Below are 27,967 nucleotides of genomic sequence, written 5' to 3'. Positions count from 1 at the left end.
CTTCCCCTTTTCACCTCACACCGCAGTGCACGCCCTAGGAAGTAGATGTGTGCGCAACTTCATTTGCCGCGTTCCCTGATCCACGCACGCCCCTGCCCTCTGTGGGATGCGTGATCGAGTCTCGACAGGGCTGTCACATTATTATTATTATTATTATTATTATTATTATTATTATTATTATTATTTCTTTTGGCATTTTCACTTTTCTAATATATTTTTTCTCATTTTGTTCATTAGTGTATAACTCATTCTTCCAATTTAATTTTATTATCTTCTCATGTTCTTTTCTATATCCAACTTTTATTGCCCTTTAAGAGAGTGGAAAGATCTTTGCTCTATAAGACTTAAACTAAGGTTCTTTAAGAACTTTTCTTCTTAATGCATGGTATGTGATCTCATGCATATTTTTCTTTTTATATATGAAATATAACCCTCATTTATATGAGATTCAAGTTTTTTTATGTAATTGAAAATGCAGAGAAATCTGTTAGTGTATAGAATCTCATTTGTGCACTTAGCTAATACCATTGGCTTAGCATGAAATTTTGAGCAGGGCAAGCTAATTCAAGTTGTCTTTCATGCAATATGAGAAAACGTATTGCAAAAACATAGTCTTAAAATAAATAGTAGTCAATGTCAAGTCAGCAGTCGAAGATTGGTTGGAACCTCGTAAGTAACACCAATAAGGCATGACCTCAAATGATATGCAGTAAAATATGATTTCATGGTTTACACATATCTCTAACAAATAGACATATATACGTATAACATTAGCTCACTCCCTGTCATATTTAGAGGAATCACAGGTCAATAGATATAGTATTAGTATCATTACGTAAGTATGCGTCTGTGTTTTGGTTGTGTCCTTCATTGACAGCAAGGGAGTCGGTCATTTGTTTTTTAGATCACACTTTTATTCATAAGTCAGTCTTGATAATAGAATTGTCCTAAAAATTCAAGTAAATTGGTGTCAGGAACTGTTATTTCACTCATTATTTATTATATCAGCCACAATGCACACTAACACTTCAACTGAACACAACTCACGAAAGGGATAACTCGGAAACTACTTATTTTCAATGTCAAAGCTAGCTTCTTGCGAGCCTTGCGACCAGGATAGTTTAGTTAGAAAGGGATGGAAAATCTGCGGGGTGGATTACACAGAAGAAACCAGTCTGCTTGGAAGCTGGTGTTTGCAGGCTTCTTGTTTACTGCTGCATCAAAAATCATCCTGAGCTGCCACATCACAATATTTAACGTGTAAATATAAATTCTATTAAAATTAATAAATAATTTTGTCCATAGACTGCAGGTTTATTATGAAATTATTATTAACTGGGGAAGCTCAGCTTTTTAGTTTATATTGACGCTACGCCACTGGCTAATACAATTTTCTGACTACAGGAATCCAAATGTTTAAGATACAAAACTAATGGAATAATTAATTTTCAGGCATTGGTGGTTGGGTGTTTTGACTTTGCTGGGAACATTGGTGGCCCTGGATACTATACATTCTATTCAACAGCTCTAAAATTCCTGGAGAGAGACCCTCATAGAGAAGTTGGCTTTGCTGTCGTCACAAATATGGAGACTGGTCGTCAGCTGGGAATTGAGATGACACCAACTGTCAGAATTTACATGTGGAATGAAACACTTGTAAGTTGGTAATATTTCCAGTAACATTAAAGTTGCTACCACAGATATCAGCTTAATGACATGAACCAAACCAGAAACCATACTAATCTGCTTACCTTATAACTTTGGCTTTTCTATCTAAATTTTTTTGTGACTCAGACCCCACAAGAAGATGATGACCACTCATTTTCACCCCCAAACAGAATACGGGTAAAACAATATAACTTATTTATCTCAGAGAACTCTGTTAGCCAAGGATATTTCTTATACCATGAAAATTAAAAATTTCTATATTGTCTTCCTCCAACTGCTATTTAATATGTAAATGTGGTGTCGATCTCCTAACCTTATGAGCACATTTTGTTTCATACGTCCAACTTGAAAATGATTTCTCTTTTAATTCTACAAATGATGACTTCAATGTTCTCTCATTATAAGCAATTTTACACAAAATTAATATGTAACACTCACAAACATGCACTTTTCATTAAATTAACACTCAATAATACGGCACATTCACAGAACACCAATATAGCGCAACATATTACTGTGGAGGCTAGCCGCATTCATTTCATACTGAGATGTAGCAAATTGATACTCCCTCTCTGGTCCCCCCATCAAACTTGCGAGCCAAGGTCGTAGCCACACTTTTAGATGCTTCTGCCACAAGCCTCTCGCACTGAACTCTCCTTCCTGGAATGACTGCCAACATTGAATTTAATATATGGAAGGATCGGAGTGCAAGCAAGTGTTACGATATATCATTATTACGAACTTATAGGCCTACTGTTACTATGTATAATAACTGAATTTTTTTTGGATAGGCTAAGCCTCAAAAGCCTCTTCAGAGCTTCGCCACTGATTTGTACTCATCTATGACTGTAGGACATTTCTGGATTCTAATGTTCTTAAAGGCCACTCTTGTTGTCAAATCTCTTGTCAGTGAATAATATGCAAATCTCATATTTGTAATAGTTCATTATGGAATGCAGTGTACAGTATACTCCACAACTGCCTTTTCATGAAATTATGGACCCTGGTATTTAATAATGATTTGTAATAAAGTGACCAGTCCCTGCTCTGGATGATTTTTTTTTTCTTTTTTGGGTTAAGGTTACTTATGAACCAGCCACTAGAGAAAACTGTTAAAATACTTGAAAATGCCTAGGATTTACAGTATGGAGTGGCGGAAATTGGATGTGATCACTGGGAGAGCTGTATGCCTACTCAACCCACCTCAAATATATACCTTGCTTATATACCAAATTCGTCGTGCTTGAATAAAAAACCACCATATTTGCTGAATGTGACTTAATTTGTCGGAGGAATTAACGTGGTTTTCAGTGTCGCTAACACCTCTCACATAATACTATACATCTAACCTAACCTAACCTCTCACATAATACTACACACCTAATCTAACCTAACCTGTCACGTAATACTACACACCTGTAGTAACATTCCTCACGTTTAGTATCATTTCGTTTGCAAATGTTGCCGTTATTGGTTTATGTCGTGTCGGGAGACATCTAGTGGAAGAAGTAGAACGTGATGGCAGCGATTCTTGTCTCCATTCTTCATAATTATATTTAGTTCGTTAAGTTTGTGTTTTGTGCATTAGTCAATGTGTCAATGCAGTGATAATTCCATATAATATGAGGGGCTCACAGCCAAAGTGGACCAAGTCCACCTGTGATCAAGTTGTGGATTAATACAATCTCAGATGAAGAAAACTTAGATTTATTCATTGCTATAACAAACAAAGTCCATAACTCATTTGTTACTCCGCAGAGGGCAGCAGGTGAAGGTTGGTAAGCATGAGGCAGGAACTTTAAGACTCAATTTCTCAAAATTATTCCAGAAGGACTTGGTCCACTCTGGTTGTGAACCCTTCATATATAGAGCAGTAAAATTGTAATGTGTTGTGGCTGTGATAAAAATTTGGAAATTTAATTTACAGGACCACATTGGCAACGATAAAGTGTGCAATATTCGTTCAGTGGTGGGTGGATGCTCTACCTTGAACCTTTTTTGACTGATGTTTAATTTTAAATTCTTTTGACTTGATATTCATTTCTCTCTCTCTCTCTCTAAATTTTTCTGAAAGCGTTAACTACTTCTTGATGAACCAACCTGAATGCAGTGACTAATGCTATTGTACTGTTCTGCAGCAATATTCCCACTATGCAGAGTACGCTCCTGATGTCCTTGTGAAGTGGATTGCAGCAAACACTCACCAGATCTCTGTATGGGTGAGCCCGCCAGGTGTGAAAAGTCTCACCCTTGCACCTTACGTGGAAGATGGATCAGTTCTTATTCTGTTTACACCAAGAAATCCGTTACAGGATCAAAATCATAATTATAATATGGTGAGTGGATAGTTGCGTCATATCAGAAATGATTGGAGTTGCAGAACGTGTCATTTTCACCATCTTTATTATAAGAGAGAACCATTTGTTTCTCCATTACCATTAACCATAAGAGATTCATGTGTTAGAAATTTGGAGGAGTATTAACCAATACATGTGTCTTAGCGAAACTTACTGTAGAGTCCGTATAGGCCAGTTTCTATCTGATGCTTTTCCAATTCACTGCGGGCTGAAGCAGGGAGATGCATTGTCACCTCTACTTTTTAACTTTGCTCTAGAATATGCCATTAGGAAAGTTCAGGATAACACAGAGGGTTTGGAATTGAATGGGTTACATCAGCTTCTTGCCTATGTGGATGACGTGAATATGTTAGGAGAAAATCCACAAACGATTAGGGAAAACATGGAAATTCTACTTGAAGCAAGTAAAGCGATAGGGTTGGAAGTAAATCCCGAAAAGACAAAGTATATGATTATGTCTCATGACGAGAATATTGTACGAAATGGAAATATAAAAATTGGAAATTTATCCTTTGAAGAGGTGGAGAAGTTCAAATATCTTGGAGCAACAGTAACAAATATAAATGATACTCGGGAGGAAATTAAACACGGAATAAATATGGGAAATACGTGTTATTATTCGGTTGAGAAGCTTTTGTCATCTAGTCTGCTGTCAAAAAATCTGAAAGTTAGAATTATAAAACAGTTATATTACCGGTTGTTCTTTATGGTTGTGAAACTTGGACTCTCACTTTGAGAGAGGAACATAGGTTAAGGGTGTTTGAGAATAAGGTGCTTAGGAAAATATTTGGGGCTAAGCGGGATGAAATTACAGGAGAATGGAGAAAGTTACACAATGCAGAGCTGCACGCATTGTATTCTTCACCTGACATAATTAGGAACATTAAATCCAGACACTTGAAATGGGCAGGGCATGTAGCACATATGGGCGAATCCAGAAATGCATATAGAATGTTAGTTGGGAGGCCGGCGGGAAAAAGGCCTTTGGGGAGGCTGAGACGTAGATGGGAAGATAATATTAAAATAGATTTGAGGGAGGTGGGATATGATGTTAGAGACTGGATTAATCTTGCTCAGGATAGGGATCAATGGCGGGCTTATGTGAGGGCGGCAATGAACCTCCGGATTCCTTAAATGCCAATAAGTAAGTAAGTATTAACCAATACAGGTCACTTCAATAAATATGTCACTGTGATACCAGACGTGTCATTTTTACTTACTTACTTACTTACTTACAAATGGCTTTTAAGGAACCTGCAGGTTCATTGCCGCCCTCACATAAGTCCGCCATCGGTCCCTATCCTGAGCAAGATTAATCCAGTCTCTATCATCATATCGACTACGTCAAATAAATCTACAACATGAGGTCAAGATTGTTCTTTCCTCGTCTAATAGAAGCTGCACGTAGGAATATTTGTTTAAAAATCCATCGTCCTCGACTGGCATCGAACAGACATACTTTATGTCCAGGAGCAATTGTTGTATCCATTAGACACCTGAGAATTACATTTCTTTTCATTAAATTTAAGTTTTTATTAGAAGGAAGAAATGATAAATTCAGTAACTAAATTCAATAATTTATAAATAAATAACAATGTTAAAAATTCGGTTATTTCAATAATAAATACAAATTGTTCAATAAAAATAAAAATTCATTTCACTTCGTCAATTAATAGTCCATAGAACGTAGTGGATTATGAATAATTTCAAGGGAAAAATTGTTCCGGGGCTGGGTATCGATCCCAGGACCTCTGGTTGAACGTACCAGAGGTCCCGGGATCGATACCCGGCCCCAGAACAATTTTTCCCTTGAAATTATTCAAATCTGCTTTACAGGGAGCTTTACCTGAAAGACTAGATTTGCGTGGTGGATTATGGTTTTAGGGATTCTGCTAGAAATCATTTTAGAAAATGATTTTATTAAATCAGTTAACAATGAGACATATAAATCTTCATCTTTCTTTCATTCATTTCTCTTTTACTCTCAAGTGTTTGGTTCCTTCCTCATTCACTTACAGCAATGGCGGGTATTCCTGCGGCACTGCCGCAGTGATGTCAGACCTCAGCGAAGCATCAAACTTACCCCCTACCTTCCCCTTCCCCCACTCCATGAAAATACTGCGCGTGTACGTGGCGGATTATACTGGATTGCTGTACTTCGGAGCTTCATTAGTGATACAATGTCTTTCGCAGAATCATATGTATCGAGAGGATATCACACTTACAAGAAAGGCAGTTCTTTCATTTCTCATGTTTAGGATCAGTTACAAATATTCAGGACGCGAACTTAAATATGTGCATTCTTAAAATAGATCACCTGTTATACGAGTTCAAAGAATACAGATTCAGTGATTTTCAAAGGATGGAGAAAGATTTCAATAATTTTGCCACTCCTTTTCATGTTTAAATTGAAAATGTTATCCCAGAATTGCAGTTAGAGGTACTGAATTTGCAGAATGATGGCTCCTGGAAAGCAGATTGTGAAGGTCTACTGGGGGCTAAAATTTTTTAAAAGATGTCCAGTACTACATATCCACTGCTTAGACAGTTTGCTTCAAAAATAATGAGTACCGTCATTTCCCATAACTATGGTCCAGGAACATAACTATTGTCCACGATACAACCATTCAAATTTTGTACTCCATAACGTAGTACCTCGTTTATCTATATTTTTGCTTGTACTTAGTTTGAATTCAAGTCACTGCAGCTATCTACGAACGATCTAAGTTATTTGTACAATGTTCTTTGAATGGTTGTATTGTGGACCATAGTTGTGTTCCAGGACCATAGTTATGGGAGATGACGGTATGTATTCATCAACCTATCAGTGCAAACAGCTGTTTTCTAAAATGAAATTTATATAGTCCAGTCACAGTTACCGCTTAAGCGATGTTCATCTCCTTGCACAACTGAAAATAGCATGCACAGATATAAATCCCAATTTCCAAGAAATTGCTTTGAAAAATGATTAATTAAATATCATGTGAATGAACTATTCTAATTACATATAGTAGGTAGGAGTGTAGTGGCGCAACTGTCTGTAAATCCGTCACTGCACTGTAGAGTGCAACCCCTCCCACAGTATGTAGTTGCCATTTAAATCCTGTCTTGTGGGTTGCGTTCATTTTGCCCACCACTGACTTACAGTATTCATTTCTAGCTATGGCAAGTCTCTTATCTTACTTAATTTGCTCTTTGTATTTCGGTATCAGCATCAGCTGACTTTGCTTTCATTATTGTGTTATGGCTGGAAACCGAACCACGACGTGGGATGTAGAAGTGAGTGCGAAATAAATGCTGCATTTTGATAAGAATCACCATGCTTGAAATAGACCTCAATAATGAAACCACTGCTCCATGCTTAGTAACAAACAGGAAATGGCATGTTCTAAGCTGCTTAGAGCCAAACTGGCTGATATACATGGTGGACCGCTCGAATTTACCTAATTTCAATTGTATGTGACTGGTGAACGGTTGAAAATAGAACCTTACAGTAATGTTTATATGAAAGGAAAACTCGACAAGTTTCGAATCCTGTCGGTAGATGGTGCACAGACACGGTTTCTTTTTGTAGATTGTATCGATTGTCAAAATGGCGACACTGCAGATGAAAGCGCAAACTGTATTGTGGTATGTGGAGTTTAAATCAAATGAATTGTTAGAGTTCAAAGGGAGTATCGGCGAGTGTTTAACCATGATGCTCCAACTGCTAAAAGCATTAAGAAGTGGCATGATACATTTTAACTACAGGATCGGTATTGAAGAAGCATGGTGGTCGTCATAGAACATCCAACAAAATGGTTGCAAATGTTCAAGCCGTGTATGAGCAAAGCCCGCGGAAGTCATTAAGAAGAGCTTCGCGGGAACTTCAAGTACCAAAGTCAACATTGCAAAGAATTGTCCACAAACGTCTCAAACTGTACGCATACAAAGTGCAGTTAATACAACATCTGGAGGCAGATGACAAACGAGTGGAATTCGCCAATACGATGCTATTACGTCTCGGTGCTGATCCTGATTTTATGTCTGTTGGATTGGTAGGGGAGGACCGATCGCTTGGCCCCCGAGATCTCCGGATTTAACACCCGCTCGATTTCTTTCTCTGGGGCTACGTCAAAGATAAAGTGTACGCCACCCAGTCAGAGACCTTCGTGATCTCCGGGAGCGCATCATAGAGGATATTGAGAGCATTCCAGAAGACATGCTCCAACGTGCTTGGCAAGAAGTCGTTCATCGCCTCGATATCGTCACAGTGACAGCTGGAGCTCAGGTAGAGATATGGTGATGTGCATATCGAAACTTGTTGAGTTTTCCTTTCATATAAACGTTACTGTAGGTTTCTATCTTCAACCGTTTACCAGTCACATACAATTGCAATTAAGTACATTCAAGTGGTCCACTCTGTATATTCCATTTCAAACTCCAATTCAGAAAATTGTACGAAATTGACTTAACGTTTGTTTTACTTTGTGATCTTCATTTGTTTCCCACAGAGTAATGAGACCACTGTACTCTATGCCATTGGTCTTCAATCTGTTGCATACCTCCAGGGATATGTGAGTTGTCTAAAGGGGTTTTGATAAACAGAATTTATTCTGTAAATTAATTAATAAATATCACACACTAAAATAAATACATTGGTTACAGAAGTTAAATGTTTTATTTTAAGGCCCAATTGTATAAAACTCCCTGACTAAAGATCAACTTTGATCGAAGATCGAAAAGTAAACCGAGTTCAGACACTTCTTCTATTGTATAAAACTTTTCTGCGATCAAATTACCTTGGTTCAAATGCAATCTAAGTTCACATGAAAAGGATTTGGCAACATCGCATAAACAGGTGAAATACGTGATGCGCGGACCATGTTATACAGGTTTGTTCAGTGTTGCCAATCTAGCAATTTTAACTCTTTTTCAACAACAATTTCTTTTAACTTTTATATTGCTTAAATAGGGATTTAGTGACCTTCTTAGCACCCCATAGTGACACAATTTAATCTTTCTTTGTTGATAATGAGAAATCTAGCGACTTTACAACTACTTTTTCGCGACTTTCCGTATTACACTCTGTTGGAGACACTGTTTTTTTTTTTTTGCAATGTAAATAATGGCGGACAATAAGAAGAAGGTTGACTGTTCTCCAAGTTTTATCATGTTATGGTGTTTGATACTGCTAAACATAATAAAGCTTTATAAAATGACAATTTTCGTTTAGTAATACAGTTAATTAATTGAACATTTATGAATGTACCTATCATATCCATTAATAATTAATGGTTGTTAAAAACATAATATAATTATAGGTTATGTTATTTGATATTGCTGAACACGATAGCGCCTTATAAAATATAAGAATGTTTGTGTATTAAGGCAAGAAATTGAAAGAAATATATATGTACCTAATATATCTATTAATATTAAAATAATGGATATTTTATTTGTACAATCTGTCACTCGTATATTTCAAACAGAAAAGAAATAACTGAACTTGGATCATCTAACTTAATCGGAGAAATTTCTTCAGTCAAAGTTGACTTTAGTTTGAGACAAATTAATCTCAGATTAGACTTTATACAACACAAAATTCCAAGTTCAGCTGAAACAAGGATCAATTTAACCTCTGATCTAAGATTAAATGGTTTATACAATCGGGCCTAAATCTTATATATTAAGAAAATTATAACGAGACCCAGAATAATATAATTATTCATAATACAATAACTGAACTGAATGTATTGCATTTCATTGTATCCATTTGATAATTTGCAGTCATTAAACAAAACACCAAATGAATATATTTCGTCACAGCACACACGACATAAAAATACTTCTGCATGAAGATTGAAGATGTTACAGAAGTGTTCTAAAGATAGAGAAGCAGTCATCGGCACAGTGCAATCTTGGGCTAGCGTCTCTTACCCACGGATAAGACAGTGCACTAATGTGCATCCATGGCTGCTGGCGCATATGCTTCTGCCCTCTCCCTTCTGCATGACGGTGCATATTCAGATACACTTCTTGCCCGTTACCCATTTCAGTGAGTGCTGACGACCACTGGTATAGAGTACAGATGTCAGAGGAGCCACATTTTGATAATGTAATATCTTGTTAGAGTCAGGGAGACGATAAGGCCAATGTTTGTTATTCCCATTTGATAGATGAGGTACAATTGTTTTCTCTTTTACTGGTGTATAGTCTAAATCTTCATATAAATTTTGTGATTTTATTTACTGCATGTCACACATTATTTGCAGCTTGCGTGTGTGTTTTTTTCTCCGTGTTTTGAATGCACTGCAGCCTAATGGCTTCTTATTTTTTGACATTGGTATTTATGATTGAGAGATGAGTCCAAGAATTCACCATGGGGTTACCTGACATTCGTTTTACAATTGCAAAAACCCCGACCTCGTAAATAATCAACATAGGTGCATTCAAATCCATATGTGAGTGTAGCTTCAGATCTTGAGTCAAAACTGGGTACACTTGGCTTAAAAATCGATAATGTGTTAAATTAGAAAAATCATATTAAAGAAATTACCCCCAAACTAAATTCAGCTTGTTTTGCTATTAGTTCTATGCAAAAGATAGTAAATATCAATACCTTAAAAACAATATACTTTGCATACTTCCACTCGGTAATGAGTTTTGGAATAATATTCTGGGGAAATTCCACAGATAGTAACAGTATATTTCTATTACAAAAAAGAGTAATTAGAATAATAGTAGGTGCCAAATCTAGGGAATCGTGTAGGACTATTTTAAAAAAACTACAAATAATGCCCATGGCTTGTCAGTATATCTTTTCATTAATAATCTTCCTTGTATGTAATCGTGAAAACTTTGTAACTAATTAAAAAATTCATAGCATAAATACACATAAAAAAATGACTTTCATATTCCATCGGCAAGTCTATCATGTTATCAAAAAGGAGTGCGTTATATGGCAGTAAAAATTTTTAATAGCCTCCCTATCGATATAAAAAATGAAACTCAAAACATAAGGTTATTTAGGGCCAAATTAAAGAAGTACCTAATTTCTCACGCCTTCTATTCTTTAGGTGAATTCATGACATTCAATAACGCTTCATGAAAGTGATACTAAAACTTTGTGTTGTACTAGTAGACTATATTGTAAATCTCGTCTGTATATATTTCATCTAGACTGTGTCTATAAATTAAGATTTTATAATAGTATTAAGTTTTTTGACTTGTTCCATATTCTAGCTGTAAGCAATGTATGAATACCATGGAATGTTAAATACAATACAATACAATACAACACTAAAGGCTGCAACTTGTGTATTAAGTGAAGATTTAGTTTAGAACAATGCTGTAATTAATGTACAGACTGCTGAAGTGTTTCAAATATATTTACAGACTTCATTTCTGCTTTCAGTTACGAGAAATCGGATTGGAATATTACAACTGTGATAATAACCCATGGGTCTTTAATATCGCCAATCATCTAGCCAACCAAAGAGCAGGTAATGTATATGAAGAGTCATTGAAGTTCAAAGAAATAGGAGAACATGTTGCAGAATGTTAGATTACAGGCTTACCTCGTTTCAAAACCCTTTACTTTACAGAGCATATACCTCTATACAGAGTGTAACTAAACATGTGGGAAAAACAGGCAAAAAAGTGCAGACAAACATCTGGTCAAAAACAGAAAGAGAAAGAATGGGTGGAATAGCAAGAATCGAAGGCATTAGACAAGATGGAGTAACAAGGGACGCATGTCAGGATTTGAATAATTTCGAGGAAAAATTGTTCTGGGACCGGGTATTGATCCCGGGACCTCTGGTTGAACGTACCAGCACTCTGCCAATTGAGCTACCCAGGAACTCCACTCGACACCATCTCAACTTTTCCCTTTATATCCACACAACTCACATGGGCTGACGAAATGCCGAGACCCACATCGAGTGCACACAAACTCTGTGTGACTTGGAATTGTGGTTTTCTGGCTTGGGTCTCTGGCGTTTCGTCAGCCCACGCGAGTTGTGAGGATATAAAGGGAAAAGTTGAGACGGTATCGGGTGGAGTTCCCGGGTAGCTCAATTGGCAGAGCACTGGTATGTTCAACCAGAGGTCCCGGGATCAATACCCGGCCCCGGAACAATTTTCCTCGAAATTATTCAAATCTGCTTTACAGGAAGCTTTACCTGAAAGACTAGATTTGTATAATACATACGTCCCTGTGTACGTTAACAGAAAACCACAATTCCAAGTCACACAGAGTTTGTGTGCACTCGATGTGGGTCTCTGGCATTTCGTCAGCCCACGCGAGTTGTGAGGATATAAAGGGAAAAGTTGAGACGGTGTCGGGTGGAGTTCCCGGGTAGCTCAATTGGCAGAGTGCTGGTACGTTCAACCAGAGGTCCCGGGATCTATACCCAGCCCCGGAACAATTTTTCCTCAAAATTATTCCAATCTGCTTTACAGGAAGCTTTACCTGAAAGACTAGATTTGCATGTCAGGATTTGTTAATTACAGATGAGTAGGAAGTAGAAACGAGAAGCAAGGAAAGAATGTTAGTCTCGTGTGTGGGGATGGGGGGAGGGGGGATGCGTGCATGCGTGCACGCGCGTTTTTATTTATTTATTTATTTATTTTTTTTACGTGCAGGAATCCCCTCCTATAGACCCACGGCTTTATTGAAGTCATGTCACAAAAAAAAAAAAAAAAAAACAACTGAAAGAGTACAACTGAAAACAATCGACAAAGGTTGACATTCTTATTACTTATGACTAAAATGATTATTACTTTGCTGATGACTAAAATGATGATTTAAAGTCTGGGAAGACTTTTTTATCGTTGTTTGAAATGTCTTCTAAAAATTTTGAAGGTCAGTCTTAATTACTCCTCAAGCTGCCATAAGAAGACTCAAAAATTTCCATTTTGTTGAGGTTGAATATGTCCGTAAAATATGAAATTGTGGGGATAGAAATGGACTTTTTTTCCTCATTCACATTTCTTGATTGACCCCTCTCTATCTCAAAAGGAATGGCAAGTTTCATAAGTATGACATACACAATGCATGAAAGTTAGTGGTGATTATATAAAAAAAAAGGTAAAGTAAGTATGTAACTTAGATATTTTTAGCCTGAACCAGTGGCGGCTCGTGATAAAATATTATGTGTGTTCACAATTTTGTGGTTCCAAAATCGAAGAGAATTTGAAATCGTACGTTTAGTCTAATATGAAATGTCATGATTCCAATGTTTCACTATCGAAAAAAACTGTATATAAATTCAAAACAACATATAATAATAATAATAATAATAATAATAATAATAATAATAATAATAATAATAATAATAATGAAACGTCAGTCTTTTTATTTCTAATTTTTCTTGGTAAGCCAGTTTACCCAGTTCTTTACTGTTCCAAATTTCATTGAACAGAGTTCATTGTTTACGTTTGTTAAAAATGAATACATACCACAGTCTCGTTATTTACAAACGCGTGTGTTCAGTAATATATTTTGGTTCACAACACACTGATACACTATAGCCTATACCAGTACTGTAATCCCACTCACATAGATTACTATAAATACATGCCAGTAAATATTATTCTTAAATATTATACACTACCATACAGATACTTAAATTCATACCACCACCACAGTCAGCCAGCTCGTGTTTGAAAGCCAAACTATGCTATTATGCCGACACTGAAGTATAGTAATTCACAAACTACACTCTCGTAGCAGCACTGTACACGTAAGTAAACGTTCCTACAGTCAGATGCTGACATCTACAGGCTATTAAATTTCTTTCTCAAGATATAGTACGTGAACGATAGGCAGCAATGCACCTGACATCTGCAGGTTAGATTCACTGTTCACTTAACGCTTTATGCTCTTGACGAGTCATAAGCGGCCAGCTAAAGACAATTTTTTCCCGCAAATGCTTGAAATTCCTGTAACCATCTCGAAAAGAGCACGGCTTGTACATGAACGGATGTTGCCAAGTTTACATAAGAAGTTTATGCAAGATGCGGGAAGTTTAAAATACTCGATTCTGATATTATATTTATTTATTTATTCTGGTGTAGTTAAGGCCATCAGGCCTTCTCTTCCACAACACCAGGAATACAAATACAATAACAGAAATAAAAAGGGAAAAAAAAACACTATAAACGAAGTAAAGTCACACAAAAATATACACAGGTTGCAGTCACACAAACTTTAAATGAGTGATTAAGTATAATTAATTGTATCCTAATTAACTAACATAAACAAGAAACTTGCGATTTTAATCTGGAGTAAAAAAAAACACAAATCGACACTTCTAGCAATATCTAAAAAGCATTAAACAAGACAAAATTTTCCAATTTAATTTTGAATTGTGATAAAGTCCGGCAGTCCCTGACATCATTAGGTAGCGAATTCCAGAGACGAGGTATTTCTACAGTGTAGGAGGATGAGTATAGAGACGTTCTATGATGAGGGATAGAAAGAAGTGCTTGATGTCGGTTTCGAAGAGTTGTAAGAAATTGAAAGCGCGATAAGAGATAATTCGGAGTAGAAGTATGCATGATTCTAAATAGAAGAGACAGTGAATGTATTGTTCTTCGTTCCTTCAGATGCACCCATGAAAGTAACTGGAGGGAAGGTGTTATATGTTATATACATCCCCACTAAGTCAACAAACGGTATCAAATAATAAAACTAGTCGTGCATTAATGGAAACAAGGTGTTCACGTGCTCTTGTGCTCTTATTGACGCACCACCACTGGCCTGAACTAAAGCACTTATTTCTCACAGGGTTTTTTTATTTATTTATTTTTTTTTAATAATTTGGTGACCTAATGTTTAATAACAGGATGCGCCTCATTTTTACACCTAGAATTTTTTTTGTTACTTTCGTAGTTCTTGGAAATAATATAACATTATTTAATACAGTATTATAATTATAGTAATTTTTTCTCAGAACTGAAGAAGAAGTACTCAGAACTTGAAGCTGAGTGCTTGTTGTGGAAGGAACAACGCAGATCAGATCAGGATATTCCTCCGATTCAGGTGGTAGGAAGTCAGTGGACGAATGGAAGTTGCTGCAATGGGAGAACACGGAAGAAGCTTTGTAGCATTTGTGAAAGGCACAGTGCAGAGTTGCACGACAAATTAGATGACACTGCCCATTTAAATGTGCCTAGGAAGTGCAAGAAGAATGATGTTATCTCTCCTAGCAGTCATTTGAAGTATGGACCATTTACCGAATCACATCACGAATATTATGTTTGTTGCAAACATGATAACACATTGTCGCAGTCTTCAGAAACAGCAAGGTATTGTTGGAAAAAAAGTATGTACAAAGATATGTGAATTCATTTTATATAAAGGTAGCAAGACGATTTTTGTCATTACATTTTTAACAGTGTGTCCACCAAGCTTCTCCAGATTTTTAGGATGACATGGTTCATAGATAAACTAGTTTGATTAATTAAAATGTGTCTCAGTGAAACTTACAGCAGAGTCCGTATAGGCCAGTTTTTATCTGATGCTTTTCCAATTCACTGCGGGCTAAAGCAAGGAGATGCACTATCACTTTTACTTTTTAACTTCACTCTAGAGTATGCCATTAGGAAAGTTCAGGATAACAGAGAGGTTTGGAATTGAACGGTTTACATCAGCTGCTTGTCTATGTGGATGACGTGAATATGTTAGGAGAAAATCTACAAACTATTACACCGATTCTGTAGCTAAAAATGTATCGTGCCACTTCTTAATGCTTTTAGCAGTTGGAACATCATTGTTAAACACTCGCCGATACTCCCTTTGAACTCTAACAGTTGATTTAAACTCCGTATACCACAACACAGTTTGCGCTTTCATCTGCTGTGTCGCCATTTTGTCAATCGATGCAATCTATGAAAAGAAACCGTGTCTGTGCACCATCTACTGACAGGATTTGAAACTTGTTGAGTTTTCCTTTCATATAAACGTTACCAGTTCGACTGTAATGGCGGTCTGATTCAAATGCTTATTTTGTCTAGACTAGATAAAGTGACTGTTATTTCTGAATTAGATAAAGTGATTGTTTGTTCTGTGTTCTAAAGTGAAGCATATTCTTTCCTGTGAATTAGTGTTTATAGTTTCTGAGTTTTTACATAAGTATTTTCCTTCTTTCTTAATTCTTTCTCTTATAGAACTTGTGTTTGTGCGATAGCTATGCAAGATCCTAGATCTACTAGCTTGGACACTTGTGAAATGAATGTTAATCTCAACACATTATGTGACATAGCATTAATAAACTGCGATTCAGAAAATATGGAGATTAGTAATCAGCCTAATACTAATAATGATAATTTTGTTTTGAACACATCTATTCTTTCCAATGACTCAACAATCAAACAAATGAAAATCAGAAAATCAACAGATGAATACACACCAGCTAAGAAAACATTAAAAACAAAGGCTGCTAAACAAATAGCAACATCAATGAAGAATCCTAAACCTATCCAAACTCACAACAAATTTCAAATACTAACTACTGCCACGCCCACAGACTGTCATAATACCATCAGTAACACTACACCCTGCGTCGGCACATCTACAACTCCATCAAATATTAATCCCACAATATGTGCAGTTTCAAAAAACACAATTTCTCAACCCAAACCTAAGAAACCACCACCAATCATTTTATTGACCAAAGTGAATTATTTTGATTTCGCAAAACAACTAAAACAATTTCTACGCGAAGAAATCAATGCACAATATTGCCCACAGGGCTTAAAAATCTTTGCTGCTAATAATGACGATTATAATGACATAGGTAATTACTTGGAAGCTAACAGTTATGAATTCTACACCTTCCCAAATGGACAAGTTAAAGTTCATAAAGTAGTTATGAAAGGTCTACCTGTAGAAACATCAAGTGATACAATTCAAAATGAACTTGTTTTGAAAAAATTTTCGGTCCAAAGTGTCAAACAAATGAAGAAAAAGATAATAGATGACATTTCTGGAGAATTAGTGTCCCTACCTATACCAGTATGGATTATCACTACATATCAAACTCCAGGAACCCCTGACATCCATACTCTAACAGGGCTTTTTAATCTGAAACTAAACATAGAAGATTATAAAAGTTTACAAGGCCCAATCCAGTGTTTCAGGTGCCAAGGTTTTGGACACAAAGCTGTCACCTGTTTCGTCCAACCAAAATGTGTGAAATGCGGTAATGCACATTTTACATATAATTGTGATGCAGTCTCTGAAGCAATACCCAAATGTGCAAATTGCAATGCTCAACATACAGCTAATTTCAAGAACTGTCCAAAATTCCTAAAATATACTCAGGGAATACAAAACAAAAGAGAACAGAGCATTAATAATTTTACTCTTAGAGACCAAGATTTCCCACGTCTTCCAAATAGGAATCCAACTCCCTACAGAAATCACAATCAGGATATGCTTAACAAACAAAGGGACAATTCATCTACAATAGAAGACTTACAAGACATCTGGAATTTTACAAAAAATATTAGGAATTATATCCAGAAGTTTAAAAGTATAATGTCAAAAATCAAATCAGAAAATAATACTTTGACAAAAATCGGAATACTAATTGAAGGTCTTATAGATATCCTTGATCTCGGAAACGGCAGTGAATAAACCTCTGAAACTAGCCTATTGGAATGCCGATGGCGTAAGAAGAGATTACGATATTCTAACTGATTTCCTTGAAGAGTTTGACATAGACATATTTTTAATTAATGAGACGCATCTAACAGCCAACCAACGTTTCACAATCCGAAATTATACAATATATCGCACAGATGGACCTCGAGGACATTATGGTGGCACTGCTATAGCTGTTAAATCAACTTTATATCACCGACATATATCTACACCTAACTTTACAAATCTTGAAGCTACATTCATAGAAATTCCAATAAACAACTCAAACTTGCAATTAGGAGCTATCTATTACTCTCCAAATCTGAAACTTCTAGACAGTGATCTAGATTTGCTTCATGAAATGTCAAAAAACTACATTCATGCTGGTGATTTCAATTGTAAAAACCCAAAATGGAACTCAAGAATTATTACTCCGAGAGGAAAACAACTTGAAGCACACGCTTCCCTACATAAATATAACATAATAGCTCCTTCACAGCCAACTCACTTTCCATACAATAATCTGCATATACCGGATGTATTAGACATTGCCCTTGTCAATACTACTATTACACCTCTATACATTGAAACAGTTTCTGCTCTGTCTTCAAACCACGACCCAGTCATTCTAGTTCTAGATCACATTCCAGCTTCTTCTATATTAAAAAATGACAAAAGAAAAACAGTCAATTGGAAATTCTTCAGGGAACTCGTAAACTCTTCCGTGCCAGGCAATATAATCATTGAATCAAGAGAGGACTTAGATAAAGCTGTACAAATCTACACCTCCACAATTAGCAGTGCTATCAAAATCGCAAAAACTGCATACAATAAGAATCCAGACACAGCTAAGAACCTAGAAATTCAAACTCTTTGCAAACAGAAACGCTTAGCTAGGAAAAAGTGGCAAAAAACTCGAAATGAAACTGACAAAAATATCTATAACAATTTAAAAAACAAATTACACAGAAGAGCTTTTGAACTGAAAATAGATAAATTTGAAGCCGATGTCAAGGATGCTGCATCTTCGAATACTATCTGGAAAATAACAAAACGACTTACTTCATCTAACAACATCAATAAACAGCAACCCATACATACTACAAATGGCATCAAATACAATCCACAAGATAAAGCTGAAGCAATTGCTGAATATCTAAAGGATCATTTTAGTGAACCAACTGCTGACCCGAACTATATGATCTCAAATCAAGACATGATTGACAATATTAATAGAGATTTAAAAGTTCATGATGCAAGTACTATTTCTCATACAACCCCTTCAGAAGTTAAAAAAATTATTAAGACTTTAAAATCTTCAAAATCTCCTGGACCAGACAAAATTAGTAACTTAGCTCTAAAAAATCTACCAAAGAAAGCTATATGCCATATTACTAAGTTGTTCAACTCAACATTGAAAACTCAATATTTTCCCTCATCTTGGAAACATTCACAAATCATTACAATTCCTAAACAGAACAAGAACTCTATGTATTGTCAAAATAGAAGACCAATATGTCTTTTGAATACACATGGAAAATTATTAGAACGGATCATCCTCAAACGAATGTTGCCTTATACAGACACCATTATTCCTCCTTGGCAAACAGCTTTTCAAAAAGGAAGATCAGTAACTCATAATGTAGTCTCTCTCGTAGAAGACATAACCAAAGGCTTTAACAACAAATTCTACACAGCAGCCATCTTTTTGGACGTTTCTAAGGCATTTGATAAAGTTTGGCATTTAGGTCTGCTGTATAAACTTAATAAATTTCTGCCTCGCTCATTAACTCACCTTCTAGCTAGCTACTTAGAAAAGAGATCTTTTCAAGTCCTCATAGATGGCCAACTATCTTCCACTTATATAGCAGAAGCTGGAGTTCCACAAGGCTCTGTACTTGGTCCTATATTGTACTGTCTCTACACTTCTGACATTCCTACTACTCTCAAAACTAAAACACTTCTGTATGCTGATGACACAGTTATATATAGTGTTAAATTCAGTCCTCAATATGCTGTCTCCGCAGTTCAAAACCATGTACTTCTATTAGAAGAATGGCTTAAAGAATGGCGTATTTCTTTAAATCCTGAAAAATGTCAGTCAATAATTTTCTCCAAGTGTTTAAAAAGACCTCGTGACAAAATAAAAATATGCAATCAAGAAATTCAATACAGTGACCATGTAAAATATCTTGGTATTACTCTTGATAACAAATTGTTATGGCACAAGCACATAAAATCTGTAACAACTAAGAGCTCTCTTAGAATATCTCATCTTTACCCCCTGTTCAAATCTCCTGTCCTCAGTCTAAGAAGAAAAGTTATGCTATACAAAATGCTGATTTTACCAATTCTAACTTACGTTGCCCCGGCTTGGTGTTATATTCCAAAAACAGTGTTTCAACCTCTTCAAATTGTTCAAAATAAAGTGCTCCGAATAATACATAATTCAGACTGGTACACAACAAATGCACAAATACACTTTGATTTGGACATGACATTTCTGAAAGACTTATTACGTGAACAAGTTAAGAAGTTTTATAACAGTGCAAATTCAAGTGAAAATCCATTCATCAAGCGTCTTGGTCAATACAATGCAAATTTCTACAAGAAACACAGAACACCAAAATCCTTTTTAAGTGAATAACATGCACTTTTCCACAACCTCTGACTTCCTTAAACCTACACTATGTCTCTGTGCCCAATTGTTTTGACAGCTGGACATGAACAATATTTGTGCATCGTTATTTGAATTTACACTAAAATACGAAAAGGCAGAAAACATATTTGTTTTGGAACTTTATCAATAAATTGCTGAATGTGAAAAAAAAAAAAATAAAATAAAAAAAATAAACGTTACCATAAGGCTGGGATTATGATCGACGTTCGTTTGCGTTACGTTGCGTTGCAGTGAAGTACGTTGAAGTTCGACAAATACAAGCTCCGTGTATTTCATTACGATCAACGTTAGAATGAACGAACGCATGACGGCGTTGATTCAACATTGCCAAGAACAAGCTTTCACAAACGCAAAGAAACGTAAGCTGAACGTCAACCAATCACAAATCAGAAGCCCTTCATATGTTTTCACCTCTTCTTTAGTTGTAGATGCGCCATATTGCTACTGAAATATAAAATAAAATCTTATTGATTAAAAATTACATAATACGAGAAACGATCTTTGATTGAATATATCACGTCACATGAATATATTTCCTCTATATGGCATAAAACACATTTTGTTTAAGATTAAACATTATAGGCAGCAAACATGAAAGCCTTCATAACACCTAATTCAACAATTGCATTTCGTATATCCCCGTAGTGTAATGGTAAAGGGACTGGTCGTGGTGTAGATGTACCCTGGTTCGAGCCTGTGGTAAACTTACTTTTTTTTATCTTTTTAATAATTTATGTACATTATTTTAGATACGTTATTTTATTTTAAATCGGAATAAAGGGGCTTTTACCTCACAAATAATATATTCGTAATTCGCACTAGTCCAGCTATTTAGTAGGGAAGACTGTTGTACCTTCAGCATTGTATAGCTATGTTTTTTTTTTTTTTTTTTTTTTTTTTTTTTACGTAGAGGACTCAAACTGAAGTAGATTGTAGAGAAAGTTGCTCAGTAGCTCTGGTCGTAATTTCGGTTTGATTTATTGCAAAGTGTGAGTTCTGTGGACGAAACAATTTTTTAGTACCAGAAGTAAACATTTCGTTCATTGATATATGTTTTCTAACACAAAACTAAGAAATAAAATCTTGTAAAGTAAAGTTGTAAAGGAAACTTCAATAATTACTTCAAGCATTTTTCATTTAAAATATTTCATTTCTCAAAATTAAAAAAAAAAAGGTGAAAAGTGTTTCAAGGTACAACTGTCTTCCCAAGTACCGGTATATGGTTTTATTATTATTATTATTATTATTATTATTATTATTATTATTATTGTCATTCTATATTATTCTGTCGTAAAATATTTTTGTAATACCCGTAGGCCTATTTTATTTGTCTCAAAGTTACCATAAAATTCAATGTTTGTCATAATCAGCTGACTGACTGACTGAGGTGTGCATTTCAGTACTCACTATGGCCGGCAGAGCGTGATGGTTGTCACGAACGTCGATCATAATACACAGCCTCTGAACGTTCGGTAGAAATTCAATGTACAGATGAATGTAACGTAACGCAGACGAATGTTGGTCGATCGTAATCCCGGCCTAAGGTTCTATCTGCAACCATTCACCAATCACATACAATTGAAATTAGGTACATTCAAGCGGTCCAACCTGTATTTTAAAAATTCTTCTTCTTGGAAAAGTTATATAGCCTTTACACTTACAATATAGGTGTGTTGAGTCTTCTCTCAAGCCCAACCCCACAATTTGGCATAGGCAGAATTAAAATGCCCTTTTTCCCCATTGGCAACCTGTCATTAGAGTAAATCCAACTAGGGTATGAAAATCCTCACTAGAGAAAAAGTTGGAAGTTCTCTCATACCTAGTTATTGCTAGATTCCAGACGTCGCTGTTGACTGGATTGGGAGATGAACGTTCTGCAGCATCTCTGCAGGAGGCTTCGTCACTAGAGAGATGTCGTCGCCTGCGAAGAGCTCGAGTCATTCACCATCCGATATTCCCACATCCTGCATATCACCGCAAGTCACCAAGACACTTCACAGGGCTGGCATGTAGCACCAACAAGACAATGTCTCTGATTGCTATGGATTCTCTGCAGTTCCACCAGTTTGCGGAGGGACTCGGCATTGATGTTCTAGCAAGGCGTGACAAGACTGCTGTTGTTATCTTCAATGTTCTTGTAAGTTTCTATGGCAACAATAGTTGAATGTCAGCAATGCTTGTAGTCATAATTATATGCATACCAGTCTTTTGTACAGTAGCGTGCAAATTAATCTGAACACGACATATTTTTACATTTTCTGTCATTGTTGGCCTCACAGCCGCTCATACCACTTTAATTGACATCTGTAGTACGTGTAATTCCATTGTTGAAGGTCTGTCATTATTTTTTTTATAATATGTGACATTTTGCCTGTCGTTTTGTACTTGTAAGCATTTCAGTTGTGTTGAAGACTTAATACTGCAATCCTGTGTACATTCTGTCGTCTTCACAAATGGATACAACTCCACGAAAACGGTCTAAAATTATAACATTAGCAGAGCATTCTTCTATGACACAGAGGCAAATTGCTGCTGAATGTCACATCGGTTTGGCTACTGTTAATTCGATCATAAAACGATACAGGGAGACTGGATCCATCACACCCCAGAAAAAAGGAAACTGTGGCCAGAAAAGGAAAACTTCACCTGCAGATGATCGTTTAATTGTCAGGAAAAGTAAATTAAATCCTAGACTAACTGCTGTCGCGACTTAACCCGCGAGTTAATGGCTACCACTGAGGTGAATATTCATGTCACAACAGGCGGCGTAGGCTTTTGGAAGCTGGACGAAGGGCTCGTAAGCCTATTAAGAAGCAACTACTAACCCCTGTTATGTGCAAAAAACGCTTAATGTGGGCAAAATTACATCAACACTGGACAGTGAATGACTGGAAGAATGTATTTTTTCCGATGAGTCTCATTTCGAGGTCCACGACCACCGTGTTTCTTACGTACGGAAAAGATCCGAAAAAGTAACAGCAGCTCATCTCCAACAAGCACCCAAATACCCCCCTAAAGTAATGTTTTGGGGTTGTTTTACACATGAAGGGCCTGGAGCATTAATACCTATCAAGGGTATGATGAATTCTGACAAATATATTCACTTATTGGAAACCAGAATCGTACCCCAGCTGCAAAAATTATTTCCGGATGGCAGAGGTGTGTTCCAACAAGACCTGGCACCATGCCATACGTCTCGAAAAACTACAGAATTCTTCAACAAGAAGAATATTCAGGTACTCCCCTGGCCAGGCAACTCACCCGACATCAACCCCATTGAGAACTTGTGGTCAATTTTCAAAAGAAGAATGCAAAAAATGGATTGTTCTACAAAGGAGAAGATGATTTCTGCCCTCATTGGTGTATGGTTTCGCGATGAAGAAATGAAGAATATTTGTGGGAAATTAGTGGAATCCATGCCAAATCGTCTCAGAGCTGTTATTATGAACAAGAGAGGCCACATAGATTACTGAGGTATGTCTTGGATCCTTTTTTTATCCCATTTGAGTGTTTTTGCATAAGTAATTACGTTGTTCGGATTAATTTGCACGCTACTGTATGTTTTTAGTGTTTGTCTATTGAATTGTGTAAGTCTAATTCAATTTATTATCGCCGCGTTCTCATTGTTAACATGTCGGCATCATACAATAACGTGCGGTGTGCTTTTAAAACATAATTTTGCCGACCGATTGTTGCTCTGTAGGTTTCACTCTAAGCGTCACGTTGTTACATCTACTTCCTCAATAAGAATAAGCACTAGTTTGTTATATTGTTAAATGGCTATTATTATTATTATAATTATTTCATATACGAGTACGTTGACATTCTTAACTCTTAATAATAACTCTTTAATAATAATTTTTTATCACATACCTTAATGTTCGTCCTCAGCACAAGACATTGCAACCTCGGTTTTAGTCCACGTGGATTAGACAAGTAGGTGTCATTTAATAATGGAAGCAGCTTATTGGTTGCAATATTGAAATTGAGGCGAGTGATTGGAGCGGCGACATGAGAAATTGAAAACAATAATGCAATTAAATTTCAAAGACCTGCCGAATGTTATGCACGAGGCCGCTCAAAGACCTGCCGAATGTTAACCCTGAGAGCGCAGTGATAATACATGTTTGAACTAGTTCTTTGTTATAAAAATGTGTATCCTGCTACAAAATGTATGTACCTCATCTCTGCTGACTTGATTTCTCTTTTACCTGTTCGAGTCAGTGCCAGATTTTTATTGTGTAAGTCAGCCTGTATGATATGATTTTTAAGAATATTTTTAAAATATTATTTTGGAAAACGTATTATATGTCTTTCACGTGTTAAATTTTATGTTACCTTGTTAACATGTTTCGGCTTACTATCGGCCATCATCAGAACTGGTTGTTGCTGGTCTTGGCGCCTTTTGTTTTGTTTCCTGTGGGGGTGTGTTTGTGTAGTGTAATGTTTAGTCAAAGAGTGTGTGTGTTCTGAAATTGAGTTGTGTGTTGAGAATTTCATTTGAATGTGTTTTTGTGTGTCTGCATATTTCGTATTGTTCTAGTGTGTTTAATTTCTAGAACAATACGAAATATCCAAACACACACAATCACAACCAAATGAAATTCTCAACACACAACTCAATTTTAGAACACACACACTCTTTGACTCCACATTACACTACACAAACACACCCCCACAGGAAACTAAACAAAAAGCACAAAGACCAGCCACAACCAGTTCTGATGATGGCCGATAGCAGGCCGAAATATGTTAACAAGGTAACATAAAATTTAACACGTGAAAGACATATAATACGTTTTCCAAAGTGATATAGTGTTAAAAGTTGTGTAATCAAGATGTAAAATATTATTGTTGTTAACCAATGCTCAGTTCTTGGAAATAAAATCATTAATTCTTGCTTTCCAATAGGAGAGTGATATAGCAAAAATTATAACCATACTTACAAGTTTGTTTATTTTTTTTTCTTTCAAAAGTCCTGGTAAAATTCCTATACTTTCTATGTTAAATTATTTCTGTTTTATGTTTATGCATTTTTTACACTTATACAATCGTATTTTAAACTCCAGGAGATACAAAACTTCATTTCATCCATCCATCCATCGTGTTGTGCCCAAAGGCAGGTCTTTCCTATTTTTTGCCTTCCTCTTAGTCTCTGCATACGATCCATGTAAATGTCATTTATACATTCTAAATTTATGTCTATCGAAATTAAGTTTGTCGTGAAAACGTAAAAACGCGAAAATAGAGTGCGTGTTCATTGTTAAGATGTGGTCCGCTTTGAAATTAGTGGAAATTCGAAGCTGTCCATGTTTGCCTCCAACAATCTTGTGCCTTATACATCTTGATTACACAACTTTTAACACTGTATCACTTCGGAATATGTATGATAAGAACTTTCTTGTGTTAAATTTTAACATACCTTGTTAACATGTTTTTACCTATTTTGGGTCATCTTCGGAACTGGTCGTTGTTGGTCTTGGCGCCTCTTGTTTCCTGTGAGGGTGCGTTCGTAGTGTAGAGTCAAAGAGTGCATGTGTTTTGAAATTGAGAACAATATGAAATATACGGACACACGAAAACACACCCCAACGATATTCTCAACACATACACCCTTTGACTACACTACGAACGCACCCTCACAGGAAACAAGAGGCACCAAGACCAGCAACGACCAGTTCTGAAGATGACCCAAAATAAGTCGAAACATGTTAACAAGGTACGTTAAAATTTAATACAAGAAAGTTCTTATCATACATATTCCGAAATCTTGTGCCCTTTAATGATGCTGTTATTGCTTTAGAAACATTGAAACTTTTCTTTTTTGGTTGCAAAATAATCACATGCTATTAACTGAAGAGTACACATGGAGAACAAGGTAAATTTATGTCGTAAAATTTTCTGAATTTTAATTTAAATCTTTATAGATCTTTATTAGACGAAATTTTACTTGAACTGTGTTCATTTGTAAGACTTTACTTTTGGCTGCAAAAGGGTATCTGTCGGATACAGGGGGGAGAGCCATTAATCCTTCCCATTGAAGGCTTTAAGGAACTAACCTGGACAAATACCCAATGTCCCATCCCTACCTTCCCGTGGTGCAGCTGTTAGTAAGCATAATTTTACGAGCTGAACTAAAGGGAGGGGCTACTCATCAATTAGCACTGGTCACCTTGATGAGTTAATGACTGAATTTGGTATAATTTTCCTGTATTCAATACCTAATTCCCTCTTTACCCTTTCCTATCCAGTCCTCTGACTGAACTCTTACTTTCTTCGACCCCGATGGCATTAGAGCATTCGAGGCCTAGGGGTTCATTTCCCTTTCCTTCCTCCTCTTTCTACTTTTCTGTTCCTAGTGCCGACCTGCTATGGCAGTAAAATCGTCCTCCAGTGGCTTAAGGAGGGAAAGCTGGTGATCAACAAGATCTCCCAGCTAGGTCCAATGGACCCGTCGACCAACAGCAGGTGTGGTCCTCCAGACATTCTGGGGGTTGTGTGTGGATGAAGTAGCCACCAAAACGTTAAAATATGGTGTTCACTTAAATCGGCTACAACTTTCCATTTAACCACAACAACAACAACAACTTTGTATGTTTTGCTCAACCTATCCATGTGACAATTATTTCTAAAATGAATAGTACAAAAAGCATATCGTGTGCTAACATAGGTCTAACAGATTTTCACTTGGTTGGTGCTTTGAGATTGTCATGTGGTCTTCAGCTGTTGGTAATTCTGCAACACACACATACTTTCGAATAGACCTATTTGTAGTATAGCTATAAAAACATAATTGTATTTATTTGGTGATTTTTAGCAAGAAAGCAGCTATGTTCTGGATACAGAGTTCAGCAAAGGAGCCGTGCTGGAGTTCATCACCAACTACACAGATGGCTTGCTGAACCGCTCCCTACGATCGAGCAGTGGTCCGCCACACGGTGCCCTCAATCACTACCCCGAGCAGAACGTGGAGGACTGCCAGGAGGGACAAGTTGTGTGCATCCCAGAACTCAACTCTGATAGTTTTCATAGGGTTGTGATGGCTCAAAACAAGGTACAGTCTTTATTTTACAAGTACATTAATGTGTCCTTTGATACAATTTTCGTCTGATATCTTCTCTTTAAGTTATAAAGTTCATTTAACAAACGTTTTCGTCTTTGTTTAAGCCATCTTCAGGTTGCAATAAAATTACTATTTACATATTTAAAAACATTTAAAATTATTAAAAAAAATTAAAATTAAATTACATTCTTATAAATAGAGCCCGGATGTTTAGGCATTTATAATATTTGAAATAGGCAGGAAAAAAAAAAGACAATAAAAACGTAAATAAAAAGACACAATAAATTTTGAAAAAGGCATAATATATTTTAGCAATAAATTTAAATTATATCAACACAACTCACATTTTTACTTTGTAGTTGACACATGTTGACTTATCAAATACTTCTTTTTGTGACTAACTGTCTTTTCACAAACCTTACATAACAAAACTGTTGAATTTTAAAGGCATGTTGGGTCCAATAAGTATAGTATCAATCATATAGTGTAAGTTCTTACAGTCAATTACTTAACAATATTACATACATTGAACCTTTATATTATTACATGAAGTGGTATTTAAAAGT

At 36.1% G+C, this 27,967-nt stretch overlaps 1 protein-coding gene across 1 annotated transcript in view; it reads left to right on the top strand.

Annotated features, from left to right (window-relative positions):
* LOC138706695 (thioredoxin domain-containing protein 11) overlaps nt 1–27,967 on the top strand; it is a 55,965-nt gene that overhangs the window by 9,481 nt on the left and 18,517 nt on the right. Inside the window, exons 4-9 of the mRNA XM_069836278.1 lie at nt 1,453–1,656; nt 3,807–4,004; nt 11,422–11,509; nt 14,966–15,320; nt 22,172–22,475; nt 27,156–27,392. Of these exons, the coding sequence (XP_069692379.1) occupies nt 1,453–1,656; nt 3,807–4,004; nt 11,422–11,509; nt 14,966–15,320; nt 22,172–22,475; nt 27,156–27,392 (1,386 nt within the window). The remainder of the gene's footprint in view (nt 1–1,452; nt 1,657–3,806; nt 4,005–11,421; nt 11,510–14,965; nt 15,321–22,171; nt 22,476–27,155; nt 27,393–27,967) is intronic.

This window comes from Periplaneta americana, chromosome 9 (assembly GCF_040183065.1).
Source record: "Periplaneta americana isolate PAMFEO1 chromosome 9, P.americana_PAMFEO1_priV1, whole genome shotgun sequence".
In the NCBI taxonomy this organism is placed as follows: Eukaryota; Metazoa; Arthropoda; class Insecta; order Blattodea; family Blattidae; genus Periplaneta; species Periplaneta americana.
This window is presented reverse-complemented; position numbering and strand designations above follow the sequence as displayed.